This window comes from Apus apus (assembly GCF_020740795.1).
Source record: "Apus apus isolate bApuApu2 chromosome W unlocalized genomic scaffold, bApuApu2.pri.cur SUPER_W_unloc_1, whole genome shotgun sequence".
In the NCBI taxonomy this organism is placed as follows: Eukaryota; Metazoa; Chordata; class Aves; order Apodiformes; family Apodidae; genus Apus; species Apus apus.
In genome coordinates this window covers 502347-525544 of record NW_026248896.1, presented here as the reverse complement: position 1 = coordinate 525544, position 23198 = coordinate 502347, and the positions used below count along the sequence as shown (strand labels likewise).

General features: G+C 47.0%; 1 protein-coding gene across 8 annotated transcripts in view; it reads right to left on the bottom strand.

Moving 5' to 3' along the window:
• The window catches only part of LOC127396383 (ubiquitin-associated protein 1-like), a 97044-nt gene that overhangs the window by 35732 nt on the left and 38114 nt on the right, over positions 1–23198 (bottom strand). For 4 of the 8 annotated variants that reach the window (XM_051644002.1, XM_051643997.1, XM_051643998.1 and 1 more), the window contains exon 2: positions 2236–2276. The exons of 1 other annotated variant lie outside the window; for it this stretch is intronic. In XM_051644002.1, coding sequence (XP_051499962.1) covers positions 2236–2269 — 34 coding nt within the window. In that variant the 5' untranslated portion in view covers positions 2270–2276. Of the gene's footprint in view, positions 1–2235; positions 2277–4330; positions 4392–23198 lie in introns of those variants that run through there. 3 more of the 8 variants (XM_051643999.1, XM_051644004.1, XM_051644003.1) reach the window with 2 other exon arrangements.

Here is a 23198-nt window from a genome sequence, read left to right as displayed (position 1 = left end):
TCCTATAAGCAGCTCAACAATAAGTACAAGAGATGCATCAACTATGTTGACCGATTTCATCAGCCTGCCAGAGACACTGAGCTAAAGGTAGCTGTTGGCCTAGATGCTTTACAGTAAGTCAAAATTCACTTGGTGAGATTAATTCTTAACAACCCTGGAGAAAATTGCTCTGGTGATTTATTAAGACATAATAAGCCAAGAAAGTTGCTCCACTGCTCCTCAGAAACATTACTGTGACAGTGTCACTGGTATCATTATGAACAAAGAGTACACAAAAGGGTAGACAAGTTAACCAGCCAGCTTACAGCACCATTTGGTTTGATTTTGTTATTTTGAAGTCAGGAGCATGTTCCACCATACCATGCTGTTTTGGGAAATATTTATGACAGGTTGAATTCTAGCTCTGAGCAGTATCTTTCCTAGTCTGGTTCAGGAAGAGAAAAACAGCCTCACAAGACAAACAGTTCAGAATGTTCATAGATACAAGAGAACAACTGCTGAAGAGCTGGCAGCTATGTATGTCCTGGTTTGAGCCAGGATAAAGCTAATTTTCTTTTTGTGATTTTACTTTTCAGTTCAGTCTCTTTTAAGTAGCTGCAGTTGCTGAAATTAACAGCATGTTTTCCAGTCAGTGTCTGCTTCTAGGACTGATAACACTCCATGTTTATAGTTACGGCTAGAGAATGGTATGTAAAAACAAGGCCACTGCTTGGTTCTGAAGAAAACATCTTATGCTCGTGAACCTGAGGGGAATAAGGGGTCACATCTGAGACACTCCTTTGGGGAGGAGTCAACCAGACAGGTGACCAAAGTTAATAAAACTAAGTATCCCATACGATACACATCATACTGGATATAAATTTGAGGGATCACAAGGGGCTCGCTCTCTTCATCCAGGGTTGGCATCCTGGAAGGACTCCATCTGTTCATCTGCCCTTGATTCTAATCCCTGTGTTCCTGCACCCCAGTGTTCCTGCTTCCCAGCTCCCATCTGCCACTGACTCCAGGAGTCGAGTCCAGGACTTTTCCAGGGCCTGCCCTGCAGCCTAAGGGGTGTCATGGACATTACTAGGGGGGTGGAGGAGAGTGTGTTAGTGCTTTTGTGTATATTTGTATATATTTAATCACTACCATCTCATTAACACTGTGTAGTTTAGTTTCCAACCCATAAGAGTCTCTCTCCCTTATTCCCTCTCTTTTCCTATAAGGGAAGGAAGAGGGGTTAACAGAGAGCATCTGTCACTCATTTAATTGCCGGCCCAGAGTTAAACCATGACAATCTAATAAAGAAATTAATTATCTTGCAGCAGGACCACTGGGCCACAGCAAAGGAGATTATCTAAAAAATTAAGTTTTTATAGGCCATTTTTATTAATCCTTAACAATGTATTTAAGTGAAGCATTTCTTATTCTGTACTTTACACTTGCAAGACTGAATAAAAAAACTCAAAGAAAAATGGAATTGCCAAGGACCCTCTCATTTGAAATATTATCCAGGAAGATCAAGGCTTTCTCAAAGCAGAAGTTTCTATAGCATGAAAATTCATGTTAGAAATTTCACATGAACCTCCCAGTACTGCCTTGAATGATTATTGAAGAAGCTACATTACATACAACAAACTGAACTTCAACGTTCCACAGAAATATTAATCCTCCCAAATTACACCTCATTTTCTAAAAGATAAGCGCATATACAGGCAAATAATTTTTAGTATACCAATAACTGTATGACACTACACATCTCAAATGTAGATGATATTATCTTCTCCACTTGCCTGCTGAACCAGATTAGTCCAATTTAGTATTAAAAAACCCCATCACTGCTGGGGAAAAAAGCAAGCATAGCTCAATGATATATTAAAATCTTGACTTCCAATACAACTTCTCATGTGACTTTCATAGCAAGGAACTACATATCTACTGTCCACTTTGGCAAACATCAGATCAGTTTCACAACTGCAGTTCAGCTCTGATTTTGAAGGGAAAAATGGAAGGTATTATTCTGCTGTGATTGAGTGGGGAACAGTCACAGGCTGAATTTCAGTTTAACCAGAGAACAGGCACAGCATCAGCAAGCAACTATGCAAGAAGGAAGCCAAGGCACTTCTTTCCTAACAAAAAACTACTCAAAGGCTAAACAGATTAGTGTCTATGGACTGTCTAGGCAGGGACATTAATCAGCAACAATGGTAGGATTCATTTATTGAAAAGACAAGGATTAAAAATTTCACTTACCGTGAGAGTCAGAGTCTACCTTCTTAGAAGCCATTTAGAACCTGAAAAACATTTTTAAATAGCTTTAACAACTTTACACATGTAGCACAGCATAAGTCTATGCAGTTCTACAGCATCTTATCTCTAGATTATGGGACACGTTGCAGACACTTACTGTTTATCCTGTTCCCAAGACAGTTAAACAATTTCTTTTATATCTCTGAGAACTGACTGAGCAGACAAATAACTTAGCCCAGGGTCTGACAATCTAAATGGTAAAATGAAAAAGGAAAAAAAAAAAAAAAGCCAGGTTGATCAGGAAGGCAGAGAGTTCCAGTCACAGTGCTCAGAGGCTACTCCATCCCAGCCCCAAAGAGCACACCCTGCCTCCCCAAGCATTAATAATAGCCCTTCCTACTGGAAATACCACAGTGATCCTCTTCAGCTTAATCCTTGTTGCTCTAAAAAGGGATACTATCATATTGGGTTAGTCAGTTAGCCAGCATGGCACTTGTCTAGACACATTAGTTAATGCACAGATAACAATACAGGTATATGATAACCGGTACCATTAGGAAGATATTTTCAGATACACACAAGAAAACAATGCTAACAATAGTCCTCATCCACTGCCCACAGAATTTTACTAACAACTTTTAAAACGTGGATGCTAATGCTACACAGAATATTAGGGGGTGGAAGGGACCTGGAAAGATCATCTAGTCCAACCCCTGTGACAGAGCAGGATCACCCAGAGCACATCACACAGGAATGTGTCCAGGCGGGTTTGGAATGTCTTCATCCAAGGAGACTCCACAACCTCTCTGGGCAGCCTGTCCCAGGGCTCTGTCACTCTCACAGGAAAGAAGTTTTTTCTGATGTTTACGTGGAACCTCCTATGCTCTAGTTTGTACCCACTGCCCCTTGTCCTGTCACTGGACATCACTGAAAAAAGCGTGGTTCTGTCTTCCTGACACTCGCCCTGAACGTGTTTGTAACCATGGATGAGGTCGCCCCTCAGTCTCCTCTTCTCCAAGCTCAAGAGACCCAGCTCCCTCAGCCTTTCCTCATCAGGGAGATGTTCCACTCCATCATCTCTGTGGCTCTGCCCTGGACTCTTTCCAGCAGTTCCCTGTCCTTCCTGAACTGAGGGGCCCAGAACTGGACACAATATTCCAGATGTGGCCTCACCAATGCAGAATAGAGGGGGAGGAGAACCTCCCTTGACCTACTAACCACCCCCTTTCTAATACACCCCAGGAGGCCATTGGCCTTCTTGGCCACAAGGGCACATTGCTGGCTCATGGTCATCCTCCTGTCTACCAGGACCCCCAGGTCCCTTTCACCTACACTGCTCTCCAGCAGGTCAGCCCCCAACCTGTACTGGTCCATGGGCTTGTTCTTCCCCAGATGCAAGACTCTACACTTGCCCTTGTTGAATTTCATCAAGTTTCTCCCTGCCCAACTCTCCAGCCTGTCCAGGTCTCTCTGAATGGCAGCACAGCCTTCTGGTGTGTCAGCCACTCCTCCCAGTTTGGTGTCATCAGCAAACTTGCTGAGGGCACACTCTGTTCCCTCATTCAGGTCATTGATGAAAATACTGAATAACACCGGTCCCAGTACCGACCCCTGAGGGACTCCACTAGTCACCGACCTCCAACTAGATTTTGCCCCATTGACCACAACTCTCTGACTTCTTCCTTTCAACCAGTTCTTGATCCACCTCACTACCTGACCATCAAGACCACACTTCCTCAGTTTATCTACAAGGATGCTGTGGGAGACGGTGTCAAATGCTTTACTGAAATCAAGATAAACCACATCTACTGCCCTACCATCATCTTTCCACTTAGTTACTTCCTCATAGAAGGCTATAAGGTTGGTCAAACATGACTTCCCCTTGGTAAACCCATGTTGACTGCTCTTGATGACCCCCATGTCCTTGATATGCCTAGAGATAGTGCCAAGAACAAGTTGTTCCATCACCTTTCAGGGATGGAGGTGAGGCTGACCGGTCTATACTTACCCGGGTCCTCCTTCTCACCCTTTTTGTAGACTGGAGTGACATTTGCTATCCTCCAGTCCTCAGGCACCTCTCCTGTTCCCCACAACTTACCAAAGATGATGGAGAGCAACCTAGCAATGACCTCTGCCAGTTCACTCAGCACCTGCAGGTGTATTCCATCCAGACCCATCAATTTCTGGATGTCCAGATTGCTTCCTCATCTACCACAGCAAACTCCTCCTTCATCCTGACTTCTTCTTGGGCTTCAGGGGTCTGGGGCCCCTGGGGAGAGTCTGCAGCAGTAAAGACAGAGGCAAAGAAGGCATTCAGCACCTCTGCCTTCTTTATAACCTCTGTCTCCAGGGCACCCACCTCATTCAGCAGTGGGCCTATATTGCCTCTAGTGTTAGTTCTATCTGCAATGTATTTGAAGAAGCCCTTTCTGTTGTCCTTGGCCTCACTTGCAAGGTTTAGTTCCAAGGAGGCCTTAGCTTTCCTAATTGCCTCCCTACATCCTCTGACAACAGTCCTATATTCCTCCCAAGTGGCCAGCCCCTCCTTCCATGATCCATAGGTTCTCTTTTTCCACTTGAGTTTGCCCAGCAGTTCCTTGTTTAACCATGCGGGTCTCCTGGCTCCCTTACTTGATTTCCTACCCATTGGGATTCTCTGATCCTGAGCTTGCAAGAAGTGGTCCTTGCATGTTGACCAACTATCTTGAGCCCCTTTACCATCTAGTACCCTGTCCCATGAGACTTCCCTTAACAATGGTTTGAAGAGGCCAAAGTTGGCCCTGCAGAAGTCCAGGGTTCTGGTCCTGCTGGGTATTCTGTTCCTCCCTGTGGGAAACTGTTCTTTTCTTCCCCACATAAGTCTAAACAAAATGTCTTTTAAGCCAGCGAAGGCCTCTCCTGAGTATCCCCAGCTAAGGGACTAAAACAGACTTGCTTCTCAAGGACAACTGAACCCAAAACAACAGCTGTGGCCCGGGACAGAAAGGATGGGCGACAAGCCATCCTGTGCCCCTGGCAGTCACCGCCTTAAAGTGGGGCTCATGGACGTTCATTGGCTCTGGACAGTGACACTGACTGGACCGGTGGGTCAGGGGGTATAAAAGGTGGCGAGGGCAGCAGGTGGGCCCTTCCCTCCTCCCTGAGGCCCGTTCGGACACTTTCTGCCTGGGACACCCCCCTGCTGCAGACACTGCTGCTGGGACCCTGCCTGCCTGCCTGCCCCGGGTCCAGCCTGAGCCTCAGCGCCGAGCGTGCCGGGGTCCCGAGCCCTGGGGTCGGGGCCGGAGCCCCCTCCCCGCGTTGCTGCCGCTGGAGAGGAAACCAACGGCCGCTGCACCCGCTGCCGAGAGGCTGCCCCTCCGACACCACGGACCTGCCGTCCTGCCCTCTGGCCACCGACCGACGCTGGACAAGCCGCCGGAGGGTAACATCACCTCACACACACACACACACACACATATTCCTTTCCTCATACTCGCACATACAGCGCGACCTCTTAAGGAGGACCGGCGTCGGGTTTCCTTCCCTCCTCCCCTCCTCCCGTTGGTCCTTAATCCTCTCCCTTACAAGCACCTTTGCATTGCCTCCCTAAAGGACACTTGCTCACTACATACATATTGATATCCCTGGTAGCCATTCACACCTGCATTGTCCCTAAACATCATCCCTCGGTTTGTGTTAACCCTTAATAAACCTATTAGTTTGTGGAGTAAATCTTGGCTTTAGAGGCAATTTCTGAGCGTGGTGGGGTGGGGGGGCTTTCTAGCTACCACCCTGAAATACGGTCCCGCGGTGGCCGTTGCTCACTGAGAGGCAGCGCCGCGTGTGACCCTCGGGCTCATTCACAAACCCCTCCACATCGGGAGGGGGAGTCGCAAAAGTATCCTGACAGCCGGTAGCCCCCCGGTACCGGCTTGCGACACTCCCATACAGGATCCTGCACTCCACCATTTCGTGATCACTGCAGCCAAGGCAGACATTGACTATCACCACTTCAACCAGACCCTCCTTTTTGGTGAGCACAAGATCCAGCAGCACTCCTCTCCTAGTTGGTTTGTCCACCATTTGTATCAAGAAGTTATCGTCAATGCACTGGAGGAACCTCCTAGACTGTGAAAGGCTGGCTGTGTAGGCCTTCCAGCAAATATCAGGGTAGTTAAAATCCCCCATGAGGACCAAGGCCTGTAGTTGCAAGGCTGCTTTCAGCTGCCTGTAGAAAGCCTCATCAACTCCCTCATCTTGATCAGGTCTGTAATAGACCCCCACAACTGTATCACCCATGCCAGCCTGCCCCTTAATTCGTACCCACAGACTCTCCACTTGCTCCTCATCAGCCCCTGGACAGAACTCAATACATTCTAGTTGCTCTCTCACATAAAGAGCAACTCCACCACCTTGCCTTGTTGACCTGTCTTTCCTAAAAATGACATAGCCATCCATGACCACATTCCAGTCATGTGACCTGTCCCACCATGTCTCTGTAATTGCCACCAGATCATAACCCTTAGAGCACACACAGACTTCTAACTCCTCCTGTTTATTCCCCATGCTGCCTGCATTGGTGTGCAGGCATTTCAGGGAGTGAGCTGAGCAGGCTGGTGGCACCCTTGGGAGGTGGGAGGCCTTCTAGTCTTCATTAATACTAGAGCAATGCCCCACTAGTTCAAACCTAGCTACAACCCCCTCCCACTTCAAATCTAGTTTAAAGCTCTGTGAATGAGCCCTGCTAACTCCTGCCCTAGGACCCTTTGTCCCCTGTGGGACAGGGTCTTCCCATCCAATGCCAGCAGGCCCAGTGTCCTGTAAATCAAACCATCCAGGAGTTTTGTCCCCTATCCCCTTCAAGTCTAGTTTAAAGCCCTCTCAATGAGCCCCATTAACTCCTGGTCAAGAATCCTTTTCCTCCTTGTTGATAGCTCTATGCCATTGCTAGCAGAACCAGTGCCCTGTAAACATCTCCATGATCGAACAACCCAAAGTTCATCTGACAGCACCAGCCTCTAAGTCGTTCATTAATCAGCTGTGTTTTCCTAGTCCTTTCAGCTTTTCCTGCCACTGAAGCAACTGAGGAAAAGACCACCTGTGCTCCTGATCCCACAAGCATTTGGCCCAGTTCTCTGAAAACCCTTTTCATCGCCCTAGGACTTGCCTTGGCAACCTCATCAGTGCCCACCTGCATGACCACTAGTGGGTAGGGATCAGAGGGCTGCACCAGGCCTGGGAGTTTCTTGGTGACATTGCTAACCCGGGCCCCAGGGAGGCAGCAGACCTCCCTGTGGGATGGGTCTGGCCGGCATATGGGGCCCTCGGTTCCCTTCAAAAGAGAATCTCCTACAACAATGACCTTCCTTTTATTCCTAACAGAGGCAGTCCTAATGCATGGGGCACGCTGCCTCGGCAACTCCCTGGACAGACCTTTGTCAGTAACCTCAGTTACCTGATTTTCCTGATCCAGGGCCATATACCTGTTCTGTAAGGGCACCTGTGAAGGTGAGGGAGGCTGAGAGGGGGTTCACGTACCCCAATCAGAGACCCGCTTCCAGTTCCCTGCTTCTCTCAGGTCCCCTACCTCTGTCTGGTGACGAGAGGGCAAAGGATCCTCTACTTCTCATGGAGCCTCCACCTTGAGGCTTTGTCTCAAGGATGGTAGGGTGTTACTCCACCAATCTCTCTCTCTTTCACATTCCCAGGTACTCCTCTTTCAGCTCAGCCACCAGGCTGAGTAAATCATTCACCTGGTCACAGCATATGCAGGTGTTCTCTCTGCTATCCTCTGATATGAGTGACAGGCTCAGGCATTCTGTGCAGCCAGAGACCTGGACAGCTGTGTCTTTCAAAGTGACCTCTGTCTGGGCTGCCACTGTCCTCCTGGCAATGGTTTTCGCCTGAGTGGATACCACGGCTAGGTCCTGTTCTGGGGGGGGGAGGGGAGGATGATCACTAGGCAAGTTCTTACCTTGAGCCAAGAGGGGGCCTGTGCCCTCCCTGCTAGAACTGCCGTGCCACACCCTTCTACCGCGCCAGACCGTTTGCCTACTCTGTTCACCAGCGCTTCCCAGGGGCTGCTCTTCTACCTGAGGGGGTCAGGCCGCCGTCCCTTTGCCTCCGCCCACGGGGAGCCAGAGCTGCCGCTCCCCAGAAGCTCTCACTCCCCGCCCAGGGACAGGGGCTAGGACGGACTCCCTCCCTCTCTCTCAGTTTCTCTCTCTCTCATGCCTTCTCTTCCTCGGTTTTGCCGAGGGTTTCCTTGCAGTTTAGCTGCTGCAGAAGGGGTCCACCAGCACGATCCCTTGCTCTGGTGTCCTTCGCCTCAGTGGCTTCACCAAAATGGCCAAGATGTTAAGCACAGAAGCTTTTAAGACAGAGCAGGTCTGTCCTGAGAAAAGAGCTCGTTTAAAGATAGAATTAGTGGTCTAGTTGTTGAAAAATAACTCCATAATTTTGAATTATGTGATTATTTTGTGTAACATGTACTCTGTATATACAAGTTAAAAATTGTAGTCAGAGAGGCACACAATTAGTATCACAACTAGCACTGAGCAAGGACACCCTGGAATAACTAGGCCTAGAAGAAGCAATTAATCAAGATGTTTCAAGGGTGTTTCATGTACATCAATGACTTGGCAAGATGACTCAAGGTCTGTTGGACCCAAGGAACACAGGATGTCATAAAAAGAACTAAAATCAAGGAGAGATTGACCACTGAACCAGTCTTGGGCAGTTGGAGTTACAGAACTTGTGATAGTGTCCTTTTGGTGACCTTAGTTCATTATAATACTAAAAATCACACCACCGGGTCAAAAAGACCCCTGCCCAGGTGAAGACCCTTCATGATAGTAGAAACAGTGATGTAACCATATTACAACTATATGTAAATTGCTAACCAATCACTATAAGGAGGATGGACTTGGAAGCTTGCTAACTTTATAGTTTTGTGTATAAATATGTCGTGAAAAATCTCTTTGGTGTGATTGATTTGTGGGAAGGCACCAAGCACCCAGCTTTGTACAAACCTGCTATAAATAACAATGTCTCTTTCCTAAACTTAGCCTGTTAAGGCTGTCAAGGGCAAAGCCACAAGACCACCTGGTAGAGTTGCACATCAACTAGTAGAGCTGAATGGGCTTTATTAGTCCCAGTGCCAGAGAGGAGGAGACCAGATTGCAGACTACAGCACATGAAACAGGCTACACCTTTCAGACCCAGATCACACTGTCAGATAAGCTGCTACATAGCTACTTTCTCTGTATGAGAGTAACAATTAAGATGTCAACTTGATTTGTTGTTATTGAAAAAGCCAGGTCACATGTGAAATCATATAGCCTTCAGATACTTCACCAGTCCTCTGTCTGTCTTCAGAGACTGAGGCACCGCCTGCAATCATGTGCTATTGCTGCCCATCATCTACTACTATTACAGTGGAGTTGAACTAGGAACAAGGCCTCTACATACTTCCTTTAATTTCTTCAAGTTTGTCTTTCTAGTTACTACCTCAGACTGAAAAGCAAGTGCTTCTTTTCGAAAGGGTTTTAAAAACTTCTGATGAGAGGAAGTAACCTCCTCACTTAGGCAACTCAACTGACAAGGAAGTTTTTTTCAATGCAGCACCAGTTATCTACAGGCAATAGAGTTTATGCTGTCTACCTCATTGACCAGAAGACGCTTACTCTAGACTGTACATGAAGGACATTGAAAAGAAAATTCAAAGAGATAATTTTTAGAATGATAATTCATATTCCCTCTCCAGCAGGCCATGTCAAAGACATACTAAGTTTACAATTTTGCATGCTGATCTTAGGTAACTGAACACTAAGTTACTTGACACCATCAATTTGCTCCGGGGACATCAGTACCAACGCGTAAAAATCCTGCAGAACCAAAGACATGCACATATAGCATCCAGGGAGTTTTGCATTAGTATATCCATCCGGAGCTGCATAAAGCCTTGGATGTGTCCTCAGCGTTGATGTGTCAGATCGAGAGCATTGTTGTCAGACCTGAGTCAAACGGTGACAACAATTTATTGGTGCCCAACGTGGGGCCATAGCTGTTATTTTGTTAATCACACCCATTGGGTTTTGGCAACGTCCATCTTGCCACCTGATTCCCAGGAACTGGATCTCTCGTGAAGGTCCCTTGACCTTGCTTCTTTTTACAGCAAAATCAGCAACCAAATTCTTCTGGACAACAATGCTCTCGATCCCCTCCCCCTCCCCCCCAGGTAGGGAAGGAGAGAGAGAAAAAGAGAGAGACTTGGCTGGATTGAAAACTCAACTACACAGCTTAAATTAAACACCAATGATATAAGAACATATATACAATTGTATACAAATATGTTCAGGTATGTGCAAAAGCCTCTCGCCTCCCCCCACCCCCAGCAACTCCCCCAGCACTCCCCTCAGCTGGAACAGTCCCGAGAAATCCCGGAGCTGCTGCTGGAGGAAGCACAGAGTGATGAGGGTCAGGAGAGCTCGAGCCTAAGGGTCGGTGGTGCTGGATGGACGGAGTCCTCCCCGGATGCCGGCGGCGAGGGAAGCAAGCAGTCCAGAATCAATGTGATTGATAAAGCAAGCTTCGATTTATTGAATACACAGTGTTACTTTTATACCCTTTTCCAAACCTACATGTAGTGAATTCATTGGATAGTAACCACGCATAGTGAGTTCATTGGATAGTAACTACTTGTAGTGATTTCACTGGACGGCAACTACTTGCAGTGATTTTACTGGATAATAACACACATCTGAGTTCCAGGGTTCTTCCTTGTTTTCTATCATTCTACTTCTCTACCTTGTCCTTGAGTTAGTTTAAGCTAACAGAGATTGTTTATACTTGTGTTAGGCTAAAAAAAGAGATTGCTTGTACAGCTGCTGTTTGTGCCACACTCTCAAGGCCTCTCGAGGAGATAGCAGGGGCCCATGGCCCTGCTGCTCAAGCCATTCTGCAACACCCGGACACCGGCCATGGACAGAAGAGAAGGGAAGAAGAAGCAGGAAGGAAGGTGTCTTCTGTGATCCCTGACCTTCCTATGAGCTTACGTAGATATATGGAATGGAATATCTCTGGCCAGTTTTGCTGTCTGTCTAACTCAGCCTCCTATGAGGGGGTCATAGATCTCCCTATAGTGTCTGAGCCGGCAGGGTAAAGGTGCGACCTTGAAGACCTTGCAGTTAGAAAAACATTCCACCGTTATCAGCCTTAGTTGGAACACTATGCTACTAGTTAAAAGAAAGCTTACTGAAAGAAAAAAAAAAAAGTAAAAGGAAAATTGGCTTCATCCTGGCTCAAACCAGGACAGAGGGGGAGGGGATCGAGAGCATTGTTGTTGATCCTGAGTCAAACTGTGACAGGTATGCAGCATAGAGCTTTTCTATACTTTTGTTTGTGATACACAATTTTATTCCAGATTGTGTGCCTCCTCTATTTCTATTTCAGATTATTCTACATTACTGTGCAAGGACACCACACAACAGTATTAGCCATTAGGGTGAAACCCAGTGTGGCTTTGCAGGGTGTTTATAAACTAGGAATGCAGTTTTATTTTAGAGTTCAGAATTGATGAAGCAAATCAAGTTGAACAGATAAGCATATCTCCATCTAGATTAAGCACAGTGGTAACACTTAGAATCCCAGACTGGTTTGGATTGGAAGGGACCTTAAAGATCATCCAGTTCCAACCCCCTGCATGGGCAGGGACACCTCCCACCAGACCAGGTTGCTCCAAGCCCCATCCAACCTACCCTTCAACACTTCCAGGGATGGGACAGCCACAGCTTCTCTGGGCAACCTGGGCCAGGGTCTCACCACCCTCACAGCAAAGAATTCTTCCTAATGTCTAACCTGAATCCCCCCTCTTTCCATTTGAAACCATTCCCCCTTGTCCCATCACTCCTTGCCCTTGTCCAAAGTCCAAAGCCCCAGCTTTCCTGGAGCCCCTTCAGGCACTGGAAGGTGCCCTCTGGTCTCCTTGGAGCCTTCTCTTCTCCAGGCTGAACACCTCCAACTCTCTCAGTTCGTCTTGTGAAAACTTTGGAGATTTCAAATGGGGATAAGGGCTGAGAGCTTTTGTCTTTGCTTTACCCCTGGTCACAGGATTAACTTTTGCCCATTTGAATTGAGTGGGAATGGCCTCCTCTGGACTTGCTCCAACAGCTCCATGTCCTTCTGTTGGGAGCTCCAGAACTGGACCCAGCACTGCAGGTGGGCTCTTACAAGAACAGAGTAGAAGGGGACAATCCCCTCCCTGGCTCTGCTGGCCACACTGCTGGGGATGCAGCCCAGGACGTGGTTGGTTTCTGGGCTCCAGCGCACGGTGCGAGCTCATGGTGAGCTTCTTGTCAACCAACATCCCCAACCAACACCCACTTGACATAGCACAACTGGTAATACATATACTCTTAGAAATCTAACCTCGGGGAATAAGTCTCACCAGTCATTTCAGTCACAGCTTCATCTCCTGATAGCCTAGAGATGTCAAATGGTGCAAGCACAAACATATACATTAGGAAAGGGCTTAAATAAAATCTTTCACATAATCTAATACATAGTTATAATGAATGCTGATCTCCAACAACATAGACCAGAGTAACTAGGAGCTCACAACTCTTTATTACTAGTTTCCATGATAACAACTACCAATAGCTAAGTAGCTTAAGCATATTCATACTCAGACCATCTTCCAGTTGAAAAACTGGCTACTACTTTGGTAAAACTCACGTTCTTCTGATTTCCCCACTTAAAATGTTACTCTGGTGTAAGAGTTTCTGACACAAAAGGCAGCTGAGAAAATAAAAGCTCAGAATTTCCATTTTAACTCAGTTAGAAACTGTAATACTACTAATACAACATGGTATTTTGAACCAATCTGTTTCCCCTTGTAGAAAAGATTTAAACCCAAGTCAGAGCAATGATCTTCTGTTCCCTCTTTGATATACTTCTGTGTTTCAAATACATTGCAAGCTTAAAGGATTCAGAAAAGACCTCGTAGCCTTTCAAAGAGGAAAAACAAAACAACCCACAACCAAGTCTGGACATACAAACTGTTTCAAAATTTCCTAACCACAGGAAAGACAGTATTTTTTAACATTTAAGAAAATGCCTTCCCCATGCAAGCAAGGATTTGGAATAAATCTGATCATTTAAGAGATGGGAAAACCCCAGTGCTCAGTTTCTCTTAGGAGACCTCAATACAAGACTACACTGACTACAAAAGGTCATTAGGGACACAGAACATGAGCTTATTCAAACCAAGTCAGAGGGTCAAGCATTAAGTAACGCACTTGCATACCAGAAAGGATTACCTCCCCATGTAATTAACACAAAAAAACCCCAAACAAACCTCAGGCTTGTATCCATCAACTGCAATCCCAATTATCAATTGTAGAGTGGTATATGCTGTAAGATCAATAGCACTGCCCTCCTAGTTATCAGAGCAAGCAGACACAATACAGGGAAGAGAAACCAACCTTTGATACACCCTAGAAGGCCCACTTTTTCAAACAAGAAAGCTATTTATAATTTGCAAGCAACTCTTCTTTGCCTTTTCTTCAAACAATAGTTTTCAAAAACATCTTTCAGAACTTTTCAATTACACCTCCACCAGACCTCCTTTACACTAACATTGATCTGAATTGCACTGATCAATTTTAAATAGATAATAATCCCTTTAGGTAGAGATCCTTGTAAAATGTTAGCTGAAGCTCCAGAATATATGACTGAAAAGACTAGGAGTTATTATGCTAGAAACAAAATGCCAGAGAAGCCTGGATAGAAGCTCTGTCTAATAAGCAAAACTAAATTTCTCACAGATCAATTTATTGAAATATTCAACCCAGCACCAACTGTAAATTCCAGGAACAGGCTGATGTAAAAAACTTATGATATAGAGACTGGACATTGAGAATAATATTGAATGTCCTGAATTATCAATCCTTAAACTTTGTGGAAACAATCTGAAACCATAAACTTATACAATTAAAAAGAAGGAGGATGAATAAGGTGATGCCTTCTGTGGCATTATAGCACTTTTGCCACCAGTACCAGTCAAAACAGCTCTGGCTGCCAGTATTGACAGAGTTAGATGAGGTGGTCTGCTGGATTGGTCCAAAAACCTGACTCTTATTCTATTAGAGATTTTTGTCTCTAGAATAAGTACTGGGCACTACAAAACACGATACAAACAATGGAGATGGAGCTCTTCCATGAGATTTTGATGATTTTTCATCATTAACATTTTTCTATCCATCAACAGAAACCATACATTAAGTCTTCCAGCTGATCATTATATTCTCTATACTGACCAGTTTACTCTTAAAATATTCTGAAAATTGAAGTTTAATGATTAAAGAAAAACTAACATTTCTTCATTGATATATCTTATACCATATTTCTTTGATTTTCCCTTTGAAGTTTCAGCTTACACTTGACTTATGCAGAGTGTCTGATCTTAATAGAAGCAACTTATTCCCCAACTCCTTTGTTCCATAGTGCACTCAGGGGAGGAGGAGGGGGGGGGTGTGTATCAAACTTGCAGGTCAGATGCAGCTGGTGAGACAAGAAAGGTGCAATCACTTTCATGTTTCTGAGACTAAAACTAAGAGCTTGCAAAAGCTAAGTTTAAAAACGACTTTTTTCTCTCCCACATCCTTAGAATTAAGGTTTTGCCTAAAAGGTGTAAGTCACTTAATTGCAATGGTGATCTAAAACATCATTGCCACTTTTCACACAATCACAGCTCTACATGAAAAGAAAACTGAAGTAATTAAGTAGCAGTACTACCATAGTACGGCAACCTAACACAATCCTGCACATAGCCTTGAATAAATCAGCCCAACTCTGCTATGCTGCTACCACATGTACCATCTCAAACCCATTCCCTTCCCCATGGCTAGGACAGTGTGTCCTGGTTTGAGCCAGGATAAAGCCAGTTTTTCTTTTGCTGATTCCTTTTTTTTTCTTTTCAGTGAGCTTTCTTCAACTAGCAACTGCGTGTTCTGCTAGGTTGATAAGACACTGGAATGTTTTTATAATTGCTGGGCCCGCAAGGTCGTGCCTTTGCTCTGCCGGCTCAGACACTGCGGGGGGATCAGTGGACCCCCTGTGGGAGGCTGGGTTAGACGAACAGCAAAACTGGCCAGAGATATTCCATCCCATATATCTACGTAGGCTCAGGGGAAGGTCGGAGATGACAGAAGAAAACTTCCTTCCTTCCTGCTTCGCTCTCTTGCCGCTTCGCTTCGCCTCTCTGTCTCCCTTCCTTCTTCTCTCTCTCTCTCTCTCTTCCGTTCGTGGCTGGCGTCTGGGAAAACACCATCTGCCCATCATCGTCGACCCATTGACCTCAAGCCCTTCTGACCCTCGTAACTCTCTGCCTTTCTCCAGGAGCAGCTTCGGGATTCCTTGGAATTGTCTCATCTGAGGGGAGTGCTGTGGGAGTTGCTGGGGGTGGGGGGAGGCGAGAGGCTTCTATCCACACCTTTGTATAATCACATATATATATATATACTCTCATATCACATATTAGTATTCTAATTAAAGCTGCACGGTTCAGTTTTCAATCTAGCCAAGTCTCTCTCTCTTTTTTTCTCTCTCTCCTTCCCTACCTGGGTGGGAGGGGGAGGGGATCGAGTGCATTGTTGTCAAACTGAGTCAAACGTTGACAACAATTTATTGGCGCTGAACGTGGGGCTCGAATTTTAAGCCCAGATTACAAATTCCATCTCTGATGGGAGAAATCCCTCACATAGCAATGGCAGGCAATTTTGCTGAGTTTCCTGATGGATTGAAAACTGAACAGATATTTGCTGCAATGAATCTACTGGATTTTCTTTCAAGCCTGTAGCTGTACATGTGGTATGCAGCCGAGAGCATTCTGCTTTTTGTGGCTGCTCTTGTGATCGTTTTATGGTTTATTGATAGGACTGTAGCCATTATCAACTGTATAATCACTGGCCCGGTGATTTTAGGGATTATGATACTGTTCTTTATGGGGGCACTGTATGTGTACAGCCACAGTACAAGTTCTAGCTGGTCCAACTTTAAACCTCTATTTTCTTTCAAGCTGAATCTCCCAGCTTTTGATCTGAATAGCATTGTCACAGTAGGGATGTTTTTGCTGAATGTTTATAATGTAATGTGGATGCGTAGGGCCAGATGCTGTTCTACTCACTGCCACTCCCCCACAGGTAATGTTGCTGCCACTGCTGCTGCCAACACCACTGCTGCCAATACCACCACTCCTGCTGCTACAAAAACAACTGCTCCTACAGAGATAGAGTCCGATCCATCGCAAATCAGGCTAGTTGATCCTGTGACCAGGAGCAAGGCAAAGGCAAAACGCTCCACCCTTTTCACCCGCTCCCGTCTGACACATCCAGAGTTCCTTAAAGCAGCAGAAGGTGAGGGTGAGGAAGAAGAGGATTCTAAATCAGTTGATGGAGCGGGTGCCTCACAAACAGATAAAAAACCAGACCACTCTCAAACAGATAAAGAGACAGCAGGCCCTCCTCAATCAGATGACGACAACGACGACCTTGTCCAGCCTTACTCTATGAAAGAACTGCGCCTCATGAGAAAGGACTTTACCCGCATTGAGGGTGAGGGAATTCTTCCATGGTTGCTCCGATGCTTTGATAGTGGGGCTGAAACCCACAACGTGGACGAGAGAGAAGCCAAGCAGTTGGGATCCCTGGCCAGAGATGCTGGTATTGACAGAGCACTTAGTAATAAGGTGGGAATTACCACCCTGTGGGACCGACTTCTTTCAGCTGTGAGAGAGAGATACCCCCACAAGGGTGACATCGAATGGCGCTGGAGCAGAACACCCACTCTTGAGAGAGCCATCACATACTTGAGAGAGATAGCTGTGCGAGAAGTTATCTATGATAAAGATGGACTTACAAATCCTGATGATGTTGAGTGTGACACACAGATGTTCCGGAGATTTGCTCAGGCTGTACCAGCAGCACATGCCCATATATTCTCCTTCATGGGATGCTTTGATGAAGGCGCAAGACCAACTGCGCGTGAGGTGGCTTTCAAAGCACGACGGTATGGAGACATCATCTCTGATTCCCTTCAGTTCCAAACCTCAGCCATTGAAAATGTGACTGACAGAAAGAATAGGATGCCAAATGGATGGGGAAGTAAACCCCACATTCTCCCTAGAGACAACTGGCCACGTGTTGCAGTCATTAATAAGAGACCTCCTGCTATGAGACAGCAGCGAGGAAGACAGGACTCACTGCGACGCCACCTGTGGTCTCTCTTGAAAAATCATTTTAAAGAGGACATGAGAGTCTGGGACAAGAAACCCACTGATATTCTCCAGTTGCGTGTACAAGATCTTCTAAACAGAACAAAGCCAGGAGATGGTTCTTCCAAGAAGAAGGTTGCATCGGTCAATAATCAGGATGGTTCATCGAGTTCTAATGCTCAGCCCTAGAGATGCCCTGCCTCTGGCCAGGAGGAGGAGAGGGATAACCGAGATTATTGGACTGTGTGGATTCGATGGCCTGGAACATCAGAACCACAAAGATATAGAGCTTTGGTGGACACTGGTGCACAGCGCACACTGGTGCCGTCGAATCATAAGGGAACAGACTCCGTCACTATCTCTGGAGTGACAGGAGGTTTTCAACAGCTGACTGTTGTGGAGGCTGATGTGAGCCTTACTGGTGAGGAGTGGCAGATGCACCCTATAGTGACTGGCCCAGATGCTCCGTGCATCCTTGGCATAGATTATCTTAAGAAAGGATACTTCCGTGACCCGAAAGGGTACAGATGGGCTTTTGGTATAGCGGCTGTAGAGACTGAGGACACTGAACAGCTGCGTACTTTGTCTGGCCTTTCAGATGACCCTGCTGTAGTGGGGTTGCTGAAGGTTGAGGATCAACAGGTGCCAATTGCCACTTCAACGGTGCATAGACGACAGTATCGCACCAACAGAGATTCAGTGGTCCCTATTCATAAGCTGATCCGGCAATTGGAAAGCCAAGGTGTGATCAGCAGGACCCATTCACCCTTCAACAGTCCCATCTGGCCAGTGCGAAAGCCTGATGGCGAGTGGAGGCTGACAGTGGACTATTGTGGCCTGAATGAAGTGACACCACCGCTCAGTGCTGCTGTACCAGACATGCTAGAACTTCAGTATGAGTTGGAGTCAAAAGCAGCTAGGTGGTGTGCCACTATGGACATTGCACATGCATTCTTCTCTATTCCTATAGTACCAGAGTGCAGGCCACAGTTTGCTTTCACCTGGAGGGGAGTCCAGTACACCTGGAATCGACTGCCCCAGGGGTGGAAACACAGCTCAACCATTTGCCATGGACTGATTCATGCTGCACTGGAGAAGGGTGAAGCTCCAGAACACCTACAGTACATTGATGACATCATTGTGTGGGGTGACACATCAGAAGAAGTTTTTGAGAAAGGGAAAAAGATCATCCAAATTCTTCTGGATGCTGGTTTTGCTGTGAAAAGAAGTAAGGTCAAGGGACCTTCACAAGATCCAATTCCTGGGAATCAAGTGGCAAGATGGTCGTCACCAGATCCCAATGGATGTGATTAATAAAATAACAGCTATGGCCCCGCCATCAACTAGAAAGGACACTCAAACCTTTTCAGGGACTGTTGGTTTCTGGAGAATGCATATTCCATGTTACAGGGAAATTGTGAAACCCCTCTATGAGGTGACCAGAAAGAAGAGTGACTTCAAATGGGGTCCTGACCAACAGAAAGCTTTTGAGCAGATTAAAAAGGAGATTGTGCAGGCAATGGCCCTTGGTCCAGTTCGAACGGGGCCAGACATCAAGAACGTGCTTTATACTGCAGCTGGACACAATAGTCCCAACTGGAGCCTCTGGCAGAAAGCACCAGGGGAGACTCGAGGTCGACCCTTGGGATTCTGGAGCCGGAGCTACAGAGGTTCCGAGGCCAACTACACAACAACTGAGAAGGAGATACTTGCAGCATATGAAGGAGTTAGAGCTGCTTCAGAAGTGATCGGCACTGAAGCGCAGCTTCTCCTGGCGCCCAGATTACCAGTGCTAAGATTCATGTTCCAGAATAACATCTCTGCTATCCATCATGCCACCGATGTGACTTGGAGTAAATGGACTGCTTTAATCACCCAGCGAGCTCCAATAGGGAAACCTAACCGTCCAGGTATTGTGGAAGCAATTACAAACTGGCCAGAAGGCACCCACTTTGGAATGCCACCACAAGAAGTGGTGAGACGAGCTCAAGAAGCTCCACCATATGATCATCTACCAGAGACTGAGAAACAGTTTGCCCTTTTCACCGATGGCTCCTGTCGTCTTGAAGGGAACCACCGGAAGTGGAAAGCTGCCCTGTGGAGTCCTACACGACTGGTTGCTCAAGTAGCTGAAGGAGAAGCTGAATCAAGTCAGTTTGCAGAGGTCAAAGCCATCCAGCTGGCCTTGGATATTGCTGAGCGAGAGGGGTGGCCGAGACTCTATCTCTACACTGACTCGTGGATGGCAGCAAATGCCTTGTGGGGTTGGCTGAAGCAGTGGCAGCAGAACAACTGGCAGAGAAAGGGTAAACCTATTTGGGTTGCTGACCTCTGGAAGGACATTGCAGCTCGAATAGAGAAATTGGTGGTAAAAGTACGTCATGTAGATGCACACGTGCCTCTGAGTCAAGCCACTGAGGAACATCGACACAACCAACGAGCAGATGAGGCTGCTCAAGTGTTCCAAGTAGACTTAGACTGGGAACACAAGGGTGAGCTCTTTCTAGCTCGATGGGCCCATGATGCTTCAGGTCATCAGGGCAGAGATGCAACATATAAATGGACTCGTGACCGAGGGGTGGATCTAACCATGGACACTATTGCGCAGGTGATCCACGACTGTGAGACGTGTGCTGCAATTAAACAGGGAAGACGGTTGAAACCTTTGTGGTATGAGGGGAGGTGGTCAAAGTACAGGTTTGGGGAGGCCTGGCAAATTGACTACATCACACTGCCTCAGAGCCGCCAGGGTAAGCGCTATGTGCTTACAATGGTGGAGACAAGTACAGGATGGTTGGAGGCATATCCTGTGCCTCATGCCACAGCCAGGAATACTATCTTGGGTCTTGAAAGGCAAATTTTGTGGAGACATGGTACTCCAGAGAGAATTGAGTCAGACAATGGGACTCATTTCAAAAATAGTCTTGTTACTGATTGGTCTAAAGAGCATGGCATTGAGTGGATCTACCATATCCCATACTATGCACAGGCCTCAGGGAAAGTTGAAAGGTATAATGGTCTGTTGAAAGCTACCCTAAAGGCAATGGGGGGTGGAACTTTCAAAAATTGGGATAAAAATTTGGCAAAGGCCACCTAGTTAGTTAATACCAGGGGATCCATCAATCGGGCTGGTCCTGCCCAGTCAGACCTTTTGCATACTGCAGATGGGGATAACGTCCCTGTGGTATGTGAAAGAAACCTGCTGGGTAAAAGTGTTTGGGTCTATCCTGCTTCAGGCAAAGGTAAACCTGTCCGGGGTATTGCTTTTGCTCAGGGACCTGGACATACTTGGTGTGTAATGATGGAGGATGGTGAGGTACAATATGTACCTCAGGGTAATTTGACGTTCGGAGAGAATCCTTGATTTAACAATTGTTAAGGTATAGAGCCTGTACATAATGTATGGTATGGAATAAGGGGTGGAATGTCCTGGTTTGAGCCAGGAGGAAGCCCGTTTTTCTTCTGCTGATTCCTTTTTTTCTTTTCAGTGAGCTTTCTTCAACTAGCAACTGCGTGTTCTGCTAGGTTGATAAGACACTGGAATGTTTTTATAATTGCTGGGCCCTCAAGGTCGTGCCTTTGCTCTGCCGGCTCAGACACTGCGGGGGGATCTGTGGCCCCCTGTGGGAAACTGTTCTTTTTTTCCCCACATAAGTCTAAACAAAATGTCTTTTAAGCCAGCGAAGGCCTCTCCTGGTTATCCCCAGCTAACGAACTAAAACAGACTTGCTTCTCAAGGACAACTGAACCCAAAACAATAGATGTGGTCCGGGACAGAAAGGATGGGCGACAAGCCATCCTGTGCCCCTGGCAGTCACCGCCTTAAAGTGGGGCTCATGGACGCTCATTGGCTCTGGACAGTGACACTGACTGGACCGGTGGGTCAGGGGTATCAAAGGTGGCGAGGGCAGCAGGTGGGCCCTTCCCTCCTCCCTGAGGCCCGTTCGGACACTTTCTGCCTGGGACACCCCCCTGCTGCAGACACTGCTGCTGGGACCCTGCCTGCCTGCCTGCCCTGGGTCCAGCCTGAGCCTCAGCGCCGAGCGTGCCGGGGTCCCGAGCCCTGGGGTCGGGGCCGGAGCCCCCTCCCCGTGTTGCTGCCGCTTGAGAGGAAACCAACGGGCGCTGCACCCGCTGCCGAGAGGCTGCCCCTCCGACACCACGGACCTGCCGTCCTGCCTTCCGGCCACCGACCAACGCTGGACAAGCCGCCGGAGGGTAACATCACCTCACACACACACACACATTCCTTTCCTCATACTTGCACACACAGCGCGACCTCTTAAGGAGGACCGGCGTCGGGTTTCCTTCCCTCCTCCCTCCTCCTTTCGGTCCTTAATCCTCTCCCTTAAAAGCACCTTTGCATTGCCTCCCTAAAGGACACTTTCTCACCACATACATATTGATATCCCTGGTAGCCATTCACACCTGCATTGTCCCTAAACATCATCCCTCGGTTTGTGTTAACCCTTAATAAACCTATTAGTTTGTGGAGTAAATCTTGGCTTTAGAGGCAATTTCTGAGCGTGGTGGGGTGGGGGGGGTGCTGAAATACGGTCCCGCGGCGGCCGTTGCTCCGTGAGAGGCAGCGCCGCGTGTGACCCTCGGGCTCATTCACAAACCCCTCCACATTGAGAGGGGGAGTCGCAAAAGTATCCTGACAGCCGGTAGCCCCCCGGTACCGGCTTGCGACACCCCCCCTGTGGGAGCCTGGGTTAGACGAACAGCAAAACTGGCCAGAGATATTCCATTCCATATATCTACGTAGGCTCGGGGGAAGGTCGGAGATGACAGAAGAAAACTTCCTTCCTTCCTGCTTCGCTCTCTCACTGCTTCGCTTCGCCTCTCTGTCTCCCTTCCTTCTCTCTCTCTCTCTCTCTCTCTCTTCCGTTCGTGGCCGGCGTCTGGGAAAACACCATCTGCCCATCATCGTCGACCTCAAGCCCTCCTGACCCTCGTAACTCTCTGCCTTTCTCCAGGAGCAGCTTCGGGATTCCTTGAAATTGTCTCATCTGAGGGAAGTGCTGTGGGAGTTGCTGGGGGTGGGGGGAGGCGAGAGGCTTCTACCCACACCTTTGTATAATCACATATATATATATATCCTCTCATATCACACATTAGTATTCTAATTAAAGCTGCACGGTTCAGTTTTCAATCTAGCCAAGTCTCTCTCTCTTTTTTTTGTCTCTTTCTCCTTCCCTACCTGGGTGGGAGGGGGAGGGGATAGAGAGCATTGTTGTCAAACTGAGTCAAACGGTGACACAGTGCTACACACACAGCTCTCTTCTGTATGGAGAAAAGAAGAGGAGGCCAGTTAAAACCCTAGATCACAGTTGGAGTAAGATTCCACCCCCAAACTGCCATAAAATCTTCTTAACCCCATAACATGCTGTGAGATGCAGTATGGCTTTTATCAGTAGCACAGTCACTGAAGTTACATCACCAGTCACAGCCCAGTTGTTCCTTAACTTGGCAATACTCACTTGTCATTTAGGAATATCCACCTCAAAGTGCTTAAATTCGACATGAATACATTTTTACTGAGTCCAGTATGGCAACTATATTAGTTGCACAGACAAGTGCCAGAGTCCACCTGCTTATCAGACAGCATCAACATCTCCAGGTTGCTCCCCTTTGAGCAACCTGGTCTAGTAGGAGGTGTCCCTGCCCATGCAGGGGGGTTGAAACAAGATGATCTTTAACATCCCTTCTA